The following is a 10,433-nucleotide window of genomic DNA, read 5'->3' on the forward strand; positions in this document are numbered from 1 at the left end:
GACCGGATCACCTTATCCGATATACTGGTCCTGGCCATCACTTGGCCCATGCAATCAATGCGGCTGCAGGCTACGAATCCAAAGCCTCGTGTCGCCGGCCGTATACCTATCCATCTATTCCCACCCGTGTCATCATTCAAGGAGAAGCGGCAACTCCTAATCCATCTCCTTCACTATATTGGTATATTGGTGACCACTAATACTATATTTTAAAATTATTATACTAAGGGTGTTATTCGGCAACTCCCCAATACTCGTCAGTAGTCCGAGGGCATTGCTCGGGAACTCCCTGTCATCTCTCAGTTTATCTTTTGTTCCCTTTCCTCACCCCTCCATCCTCCTCGCCACGAGCACACCTTTCCTCACCGGAGCTGCTAGAGCAACAAAACAACCCTATCTTACTCTTGTCAAAAAAAAAAAAAAACTATCTTACTCAGTATGACAGTTTTACGGGGTGAGCAACAAGACAAACCTATCTTATTCTATTCAGTATGACACTTTTACGAGAGTGAGGGATAAGATCCAAAAACCACTAGAGATGCTGTTAATGATTTTTGATTGAGAAACCGCGGAAGATACTGTTAGGCCAATCTCAATGCATGTTTTATAAAAATATCATGCATATATTAAATAGAGTACCACATAAATAAAATTACTAACTTAATAAAGTCATTAAATGAAGGAGTTTCATTAGATAAGGCCTTGTTTAGTTGGTGAAGAGAAAAATTTCGCCATACTATAGCACTTCCGTTTGTTTGTAGTAATTATTGTCCAACTATGGATTAACTAGGCTCAATAGATTGGTCTCGTACATTTCAACCAAACCGTGTAATTAGTTTTTATTTTCGTCTATATTTAATACTTCATGCATACGTCTAGAGATTCGATGTGACGGAGAATCTTGAAAAATTTTGGGTTTTGGAGTGAAAGTAAACAAGACCTAAGAGAGGAGTTTCATCTCCATAAAACTCATGTGGCTCGATTACCTAGTTTAGAGTCTTGATAACTGTACCATAAAACTATGCATTGAGGCTAGTCTTAATGATCTTCTGGATTGAACCTTAGGCCTTGTTTAGGTACTGTAGCATTTTATTTTTATTTAACAAACATTATCTAATTATAGACTAACTAGTCTCAAAAGATTCATATTGTTATTTACAAGCAAACTGTGTAATTAGCTTTTATTTTCGTCTATATTTAATACTCCATGCATATGCCGTAAGATTCGATGTGACAAGAAATCTTGGAAAGATTTTAGTTTTTGGTGGAAACTAAACAAGGCCTTATAATCTACTATGTCGATCCCATGGAAAATGCAATGTTTGTTACAGGTTCCTCGGGATTATGTGATCAAGTTAGGCATTTAACTTTTAATGGACTACCACATTTCTCTCATCTTTTTACATATGCAGCGACATAATATTACAGGCTACATTACATTATTACTCTACAGCCCAAACCCTGCACATCAATAAAATGTTTGGGCGGTCCTGTCCCTAGATGGTCTTCTCGATAAGACACCGCCCCTGGTTTCTCCAGGGTCATGTCCGCTCCTATCTAACTGCCTATACTGGTCTGTTAACTTACTGCTCCACTGCTGATTACTTCTGTCAGTATACAACAAGGACGGGCTCTCATCGCCCTCAACCCAACCGCCCTGAAGCCTGTGCTCCGCAGAGCTATCCGCACTGTATGCCTCCCGGCCTGATGAGCTGGTATTCAAGCTGGACCTCAAACGGGAATACGTCGGATAGTCACTCTCCACAGGTGCTCCTCCCATGGAGCCTCCTGAGTACATCTGATCAGCAGCTCCGAACATGTACTCATACTCCTCGGTGCTGGTCGAGTTCCTTGTGCTCTCGCTGCTGTCGGTGCTGACAGTGCTGTGCGACCCTGCGTCCGAGTTGCTGAAGAGGGATGAACTCTCGCTAGGACTCGGAGAATCTGAAGGCGAATATGGTACATCTCTATATTCGTCAAACGCATGGGTAAGGTCATCTGCCGTCTGGTCTCTATGCTGCTGACCAGCTTGGTGCCTGTTTAAGGAACCTCCTCGCCATGTTGTTCCTCCTGAAACCACCTTCTGTTTGGCCTTCTTGGGGTGTGCTGGGTCCCCCATAGCCTGCCTAACAGAGCTTGGTGCCCTCGGTGAACACCTGATTTAATTAGAACAGGAATTAGAATATCCTGAGAAAGTCCTCACAGGAATACACCCGGCAAGTGAGTGAAGCAGTTAACTAAGAGAATCCCAGTAATTACCTTGCATACAGCAACATATATGCACACTTTGACATAACATTGTCCAGAGATACAGGTTTCACCTGCAAAAGACAGACCAGTTACTAAGATCATATTCTCTCTGATGACAACCCAACACAGTTTTTTCCCCTTGAACATGAAGGAGAGCTCTGTATCATCGCATTAAGGAGACATAAGAATACAACCCACACACCCCAACTAGAATGATAACCCATGATAGTTAGCTTTCAAGACAGAGGAGTATCAGTTAGGAGAACTCAAGTTTTGACATACAACATTTTACTATTACAAGCACATTAAATTATTCCTCACTATTCCAATAATACACAGAATCTGGTCATTATTTATAATCATAGTTTCATATTCCCAAGGATTTATAGATTCATTTGTGGTTGCTAAAAAGGACAAGGGCTTGTTTTGAAGAAATTTCATGGATTCCTTAAAATTTGTACCAAAACCTAGATATTCGAACTCAAAGTCACCATTCCAAACATGCCCTATTCATGAGAACAGAACTATGAGATGTCAACAAAGAGTAAGCATACCTGACTGTCGTCTGCCTTAAACCACTTTCCCTGTGTATCTTTAACATAACATACATAATGACCAGAGAAGGCAGCATTCATGACATCATGATGGACGACAACTGCATAGAGGCTGTAAACTGGCGATATGTCATCAGTATCTGGGTTCATATAGTGACCCATATTGAGGGTGTCTGGAAATCTGATGGCTTTGCTGATCTTTCCAAACTTGCCAGACTGCACATAAAAGGGCAATGTTTAGTGTATCTCAATAAAACTTGATTCCTACCAAATACATGAAGCTACAAACATTTCACTCTTATATTCTACATGCAGTTGCCATCTCTATTGCTAGGACAGTGTTCATATAGAACTTTAAAAACGTAAATATTAGATGACAATGAAAATCTAGATGGTACCTGATATCTTTTCAGTGCAATAGTCAGAACATTCGGCGCTTCCTCTATTGTCAGCTTCTTTTTAGCACGCTCATAGGATTTGCATCTGAAAAGATAGAATAGAGCTAGGAGAATGAGAATTAGGCCAAAGAAGAATTGAATACAGGGGCTAAAAGAGAAGTGAACCGTTAATACATTACTAGAGTAGTGAAATAAACTAAGAACGTAATAGTAGATTGCTTTTCTTTTCGTTTATTTTTCCTTGAACATGCAGGAGATCTGCGTATCTTTGTATTCAAGAATGATCCCATACAACACAAACCCCTTATCTCACTAGAGAATAAGGGGTTACCTTAAAAGACTAGAAACATCAAACACAACAATAACAACAAAGCCTTTTAGTCCCAAGAAAGTTGAGGTAGGCACAAACACCTTAAGGAACAACCCTAGCATGAACAAAAACCTAGATGGCTTTTATTATCAAATTTACTAGCACAATTTGTTCAGCCCTACAGATTTTTTCAGAGGCACTTAGAAAAGGAATTCTTGTTCTTTCAATCATTTTCAACATCTAAAAAATGATTGCCATGAGGCTGAATATAATGATGCACAAAAATGTAATTTGTCATTTGATGACATAACAAGTTCTGGAATCTCTAATTCACACTAGTAACCAGAACAAAAAGACATGCAGGAGACTAACGATTCATTCAGAAGGTGACACTGAAGCCTTTAGTAGTCTTAAAGATTCAGTGAAAATCAAAAGATTATGGTCCACAGATAAATATAAATTAGCAGAAATAGGCACAAGAAGATCAGATGAAGAAAATAAAAGACCAAGAGCCATAACAAAACCTGCTGCAGTGATATTTGTTTTCTCCATCCAAGACTTCTGTGGATGTAAACCGCTCAAGTGCCTCATCGAGCGAACTAATGTCACCATCTATTTCAACAGTAAGATCCAACATGGGCTCGCATTGTTCAGAACTAACGTGGCACCTTGAACATTTGATCTAGGAACATATAGAAGAAAGAGGAAGGAATAATCGGTAGGGATGTAATAAAGATTAGCTTCACCACATAACTAGTCTAAGGTAACTGAATATATCAACATAAATAATTGTAAGCTCTGTGCAAAGAAAACCTTAGATCGCAGATAGCCCCCAAATATCAATTGCACAAGAGTTGTTTCTTCCATTGACTGAATAACACCTCCTTTGCTAGCTTCCTTCATGCATACGGATTGCATAGCATCAATTGCATACCTGTAAACAGAACAGGTACTGTTCTTTCAATAAACGTAGGGTGCCTTTGTTCAATTCAGATCAGGTATTGTTGTTCCATAAAAGAACCCCCACATATAAATAAGTTAGCTAAAATCAACTAAGTTTTTTGTTTAACATGTGAGAATGACTACCTCCGGTCACAAAATCTTGTCACATTTGACTTTCATGGTCTTCGATGCATATCTTTGACCACTAAGGCTATCTCCAACAATAAGGACCCAAACCAGAGACCCATATCATGATTTGGGTCACGCATAGGAGAAAGGCCGCGCATGCAAAACTTCACTTCTCCAACAATGAGAACGCAAAAAAAGCAGAGCCTTTCTCTCTTCCACGGTTCCACCTCATCCTCCCACCCCGCGCAGCCGCGCCTCCTCCACTTCTCGCTCCGCAGCGGCCCCTACTCCTCCAGCGAGCCCTTCTCCCTTCCACCTCCTCCTCCCGCCCTACAACTCCTCCGCACGGCCCTCAGATCCCAACGGCGGTGGCTCCCCAAGCTCACCCACAGCAGCGGCCCCTGGATCCCGACGGCGGTGGCTCCCCAAGGTCGCGCCCGGTGGCGACCCCCAGATCCCGGCGGCCATGGCTCCCCCCGAGCTCGCGCCCGGTGGCAAGTCCTCGGTGCTCTCTCTCCTTCGTCCACCTCCTCCACTCCTCCTGTGGCAGCCTCGAAGATTTGGGCTGTGGGAGACCCGCCCCGCCACAGACTCGCCTCACCGCCGGCCGTGCCCCGCCGCGACGCCTCCTATGGGGCCACCACTACGGCGTGGCAGAGATTTGCGTCTTCCAGAGAGAAGACGCTTATTTGCGTTCTCTCTGGCCTCGTACCCAAAATGGGTGTCTGGTATGGGTCTTCTGTTGGATCCTATTTTTAGGATGCAAAACATTGTGCATGACCTATTTTTGCGTTTGGGTTCCGTTGTTGGAGACAGTCTAATATCTTCTAGAGTATATTCTTAAAGTCCTTCAGATTTATAACATTTTGCAAATTTTCCCAATATAAATCTAATATATACAGTATCCTGCATACCTTCAAACTAAAAGATATAAAAGCTATTGATGCTTGTTAAGGTTTGGACAAATCTTGTCCTAAATGACATGTTTTAGTGACTGGATGGAGTACAAAAGCAAAGTACCTAAAATAAATTTGATCTAAATAAAGGAACCAAATACCGTGGATCCATTGTTCTATTGAGATCTATAAGAACATAGAAAATAAATAATGCTGCCTTACCTAAGAAATTCATGAGCATCTTCTTGTTTACCAGGACCCAAGCTACTGCCAATGTCATGCAAATGAGAGAGTATCCCAGTTGGTGACAAGGCAGTCTTGCGCCGTTTGCCCTCCACAATGAGTTTCTCAAATTCACACATGAAGCACCATCCTTTTTGAGAACCTACAGCACATGAGGTATTACACGAATACTCAAGCACATAGCAAAAAAGTAACGTGACAAACATAGTAGTGGAGAATTACAGTTTTTTGAGTGAAGGCCTTCCAAAAGATATGTTGTGAGTGGTCGAGTAAACATCAAGCACTGAAGAACAGCATTTGCATAGCAACTGCAAAGGAAGCACGGATTAGACAAAGCGAACAACAATGCACTAAACTTCAGTTAAAACAACTCATGCACCATCCTAAAGTTTATGCAACAGAAAAGAACAAGATCGGTACTAATATAAATATACTTGGCTCATGCTATAATCCGCCTCAAAGCGCCATCCTGTAATTTATATGCACAAAGCAGACTTTAATGGAAGTAAATCACAAATATTCTAAGAGCATACACTTAAGATCTTACAAAGGCCCAGACCAAATGGATCAAACCTTAATGAGCAAGCATATGTATGCATGCCAGTTAACCTTCCTACTCTTATTTAAAAACAATTCACTCTTTACCTGTTGCCAACGTTATGAAGACCAAAAGGGTTCAACTCAACCTTGCCGTAGAGCTTCACAAAAAGTTCATATGGGAAGAGTGTCTGAGACAACAGATAACTATTAGCAGATACAAGAGAAAAAAAAAAAAGATGCTAAGTACAAAGATATATTCAATTATCCTACCGATTCTGATGGATAATGCCTCACAACTTTTGGTGCAGTTTGCTGCCTGACCATTTTCTTCAGAGATGTTGCAAGGTTATTTGCTGTTGAACCTGACCTATCTGAAGGTTTTTTAAAACTTCTATCAGGAAGATTATCTGCTATTTTAGATGGATTAGGTGTAACAGAACAACTCCCACGAACTGAAGTGGCTTTGTCAACAGTCAATGCAGATGGCACAGGTTTTGTGCTCTGAATTCTATCATTCCTAATAGGTTTTGTTTTAGACCTCTCAAGTTCCACATTAATAGGAGTCCTAGAACTTTTGGTCTCCAAAACAACAGATGCAACTGCTTGGGGAATGCTACTGTCTTCAATCTCTCTGGTATTGCTTGTCTGAGAACAATCCTCAACAACACTGGCATCCTTAGCTCTTTGGTGTTCCTTGGAATGATTGCAGAATTCTTCGTTTGCAAAACTGCTATGACCGTTTATGTTTGGTGAAGCCTGAGACTTACATGGCGAGACCCCATTCAAGTCCTCGGTGGAAGAACCATCTTCAACAAAAAATGCATGTTTGATACTTGACCCCATCTTACTACTGTTAACAGGCACTGGAACATTTTGAGAAATTTCGACCGTGCTGTTGGACTGATGACCTCCAGGAACCTCTGCACTGGTACATACCGCTTCTGAAGGCATATGTTTACTTTTATCATTTGAACTCTTCAAATTATGGTGTGCATCAGAAGTTTCAGATCCAACAACTGGTTTGTTCATTTCAGCAACCTGTTTAACACCAACTGATACATTCTCTTCAGCAGCTCTTCCCTGTTCAGCCTTTCCTTCATCATCGGGCCTAGTATTAACACTTGGTGGATGGCAATCATCTTTGTGACCTTGTCTCCAGTGGGCTATCTGGCATTTGAAGGAACTGCAAAACAGAAGGTGACACTCAAGTTAAGAAGCTAAGAATGTCGTGATCAACGCACAAAGTACTGCAACATGCCAACATTATTTGCTAACTCACGGATGTCCATACGATTTCACCCGGGAAAAAAAAACAGCAAGACCTATCCAATCACTCATCACCTTATTACCTCAAAATTCATGCTATGTTGCTAATGAAGTGTAAACACCCCCCCCCCTCTCTCCCCCCAAACACCAGAATGGATGCATGCCATCTCCATATGGCACATGTTCCTTTACATTTCCCCTTGTTCCTATTTCCTTTAGGCAATGTCCAACACTACCATTTTAATGACTCTAGGGAGTAATGAATGCCATCCACTCCACAGGAGATGTACGCATGCAAATAAATGGTTGAAAAAAGGATTAGCAAGCAAAAAAACAAATCTAGAAATACATCGCGTAAACTTGCGGAAAAAGCAGATGCATGATGGATCTACAGCATGCTAACCTCCATATCCTATCCACCCAAACAACTTCTTGGTGATTCAGTAGTCTTGAAGTTCAGAGGTAGATAGACAAATATGGGATGACGAGGGTCAGTGCATGCCGTTTTATAGTCAATACATGACAGCTGTACTGTTGTAAGAAAATATTAAGTGTGTGGTATTATGGTAGGTTGTAGCACCTAGTGATTAGCTGGTGCATTTACTCACCATCAAACAAGCATGCCAATATGCCATGCATGGCACTTCCTACTGTCAAATACTACCTCGGGCTCACTATACTTGTTTTAGCCTCTTCCAATAATATCTTCAAAATACTTGCCATACAACTTCGAGGTAACTTTGACCCATTTTTTGGCATGGTCCCTAAAAACACCATTTGACCACTGATTATTATTGTCGTATCTCCATAAATATAGCCCGGTACTCCAGTAGTATCGCATAACACATCCACACCCACACAAATATGAAAATTACATAGATGTAAGAAATTAATATGGAAGAATTAGGTTTATGAAAAATTCAGTGTGCGAATAAAGTAACAATCATTTTCTGTCACATAGTTGAATATACGAACAGATCAATGCCAGTATTTCTGTCCATGTAATTGGTAACCTTGAGGCATGGAAAATAACATGTGAAGTCACTATGAGAAGGTTATACCATAAACATGGTGTGGACTAAATTGATAAAAAAAACCAACAGGCTAAATTGGCAGGAACCTAGACTCTAAGCAGCAGACATGGAGCCGGAGATCTGAAACAAACTGTTTATTTTATAAGTATGAAGCTATCAGGGACTGGGAGAATATGATAGCCATTCAAAGCTCTATCGAATCCGAGTTTCTGTGAGGAATCAGCAATGCTGTGCATCCACCCAAGGGTTATTGAGCGACGATTAAAAACGGTCATAAGGATTAAAATAGAGGGTTAGCGGTACCCTAAATCAGTGCACCATTCCCAAAGGTTTGTTGGAACTACCAAAAAAATTGTACCAAATACAGGACCACTCCACTCCCAATTGTACAAATCACGGACTATCTTCCCACAATTCCCCCAATCACTGGATGAAATTGAACAAACTGGAGATGGAATCAGGGGGGCAGAGAAGTGAGGGATTCATCCCACTCACCAGTACTTGACGGCCTTGCACTGCTTGCACCTGAACGTGGTGGGCTTGAAGCACACCGCACAGACCCCCTTCGCCCCCACCGGCGGCTGGGGCTGCGGCTGTGCATCAAACTCCTCCTGCGCCGCCGGGCCTGGAACCACCACAACCGGCGGCGGGCCCCACTCGGGCGCCACGGGCACCTCCGCGGCGTGCACGACGCCCGGGAACAGCTCGGAGTAGTAGGCCAGCACGGACTCCCGCTCCGCGAGCTCGGCCTCCTCGGCCGCGAGCCGCGCGAGACGGCGCACCTCCTCCCTCCGCGCCGCGGCCCGGCGCCAGCGGGCCCGCACCAGCAGCGCCACCGCCGGCACCACGACGAGCGCCACCACCGCCAGCCACAGCGCCGCCGCCGCCGAGGACGACGACTCCGCCTCCTCCTCCATTGGGCTTTGCCCCCCCCCCCCCCCCTGCCGCTCCCCCTCCTCCTCCTGCTCAGCCCGGCGGTCGTCCTCCCCCTCCGCGCATAGATCTCGGCCCCGCCGCTCCTACTCGCCGGATCCGGGCCCCGATTCCCACCTCACCCGCGCAAATCCGCTGCAATTTAGACCTCCCCAAGCCGAGGGCTCCAAATCTTTTCCCCTCCTCCCCCCCTCCTTGTCGGGTTCGGGTTTCTCTCCTCTTTCTCTGCCTGGTCTGGTGGCTGGTCTTTGGAAGTGACGGAGAGGCAGGCCAAGGCTGCTGCGGCGGCAACCAAGGAAGGCACCGGCGGTAGCGGTATCCGTTTCCGGTCCGCGCACGCACCCGAGGAATAATTAGACGACTTGTGGAGGGGGCGAGGTGCAAAAGGTGTCCGACGACGAGACAGGCACGAAGAAGTAACGGATAGCGCAACGGCGCCGGTACGAGACAGCGACAAGAAAGGAATGGGTTCCCTACCGTGGGCTCGGGGGTTCTCCGTCCGCGCGGCCGCGCGCGCGCTGGCCGTCCGATGGGCCGGGTCCAGGGCCTCAGGCCGTTGATCGGATTCCTTTCGCGGGGGGCTGTGCTGTGCGGGATACGGAGAGGAGCAAGTGCTTTCCGCGGGAGAGGAGGAACGCGGGAAACTGTGTGGCGGCAGTACCCGCCATTATTCCCGGGGGATCCCCACAGCCTGACAAGTGGGTCCTACCTACCCGAGGTCGTGTCGTGATCGAATTGCTTCCCTCTTTGATCTGGAGTTCTGCTGGGAAAAGAAAGCGTTGGCACTGGTACGTCAAATATTGCGTTTCAATGGTAAAATAAATGATTTTTTCCTTTATTCGCGTAGAGATAGGATCTCTATTTTTTTCCTTTTGCGAATTACAAATTTATAGGAAGTACTAGATTTGCATTTATTGGAGTGCTATCTTGGTGAAGGT

General features: G+C 44.1%; 1 protein-coding gene across 2 annotated transcripts; it reads right to left on the reverse strand.

Annotated features, from left to right (window-relative positions):
* LOC8056909 (ubiquitin carboxyl-terminal hydrolase 17) lies at positions 1,340-9,479 on the reverse strand. Of its 2 annotated transcripts, none has more exons than XM_002445602.2 (11): positions 9,058-9,479; positions 6,533-7,445; positions 6,368-6,450; positions 5,945-6,030; positions 5,702-5,864; positions 4,326-4,446; positions 4,037-4,194; positions 3,203-3,287; positions 2,805-3,020; positions 2,260-2,321; positions 1,340-2,156 (listed from the first exon to the last, which is right to left on the reverse strand). In XM_002445602.2, exons 1-11 carry the CDS (start codon positions 9,477-9,479, stop codon positions 1,469-1,471), a joined length of 2,997 nt encoding a protein of 998 aa, XP_002445647.1. In that variant the 3' UTR covers positions 1,340-1,468. The 2 variants fall into 2 exon arrangements, with proteins under 2 accessions (XP_002445647.1, XP_021320484.1); XM_021464809.1 differs by lacking the exon at positions 9,058-9,479 and adding an exon at positions 8,137-8,379.

The sequence above is a fragment of the Sorghum bicolor genome, chromosome 7 (assembly GCF_000003195.3).
Source record: "Sorghum bicolor cultivar BTx623 chromosome 7, Sorghum_bicolor_NCBIv3, whole genome shotgun sequence".
Lineage (NCBI taxonomy): Eukaryota > Viridiplantae > Streptophyta > Magnoliopsida > Poales > Poaceae > Sorghum > Sorghum bicolor.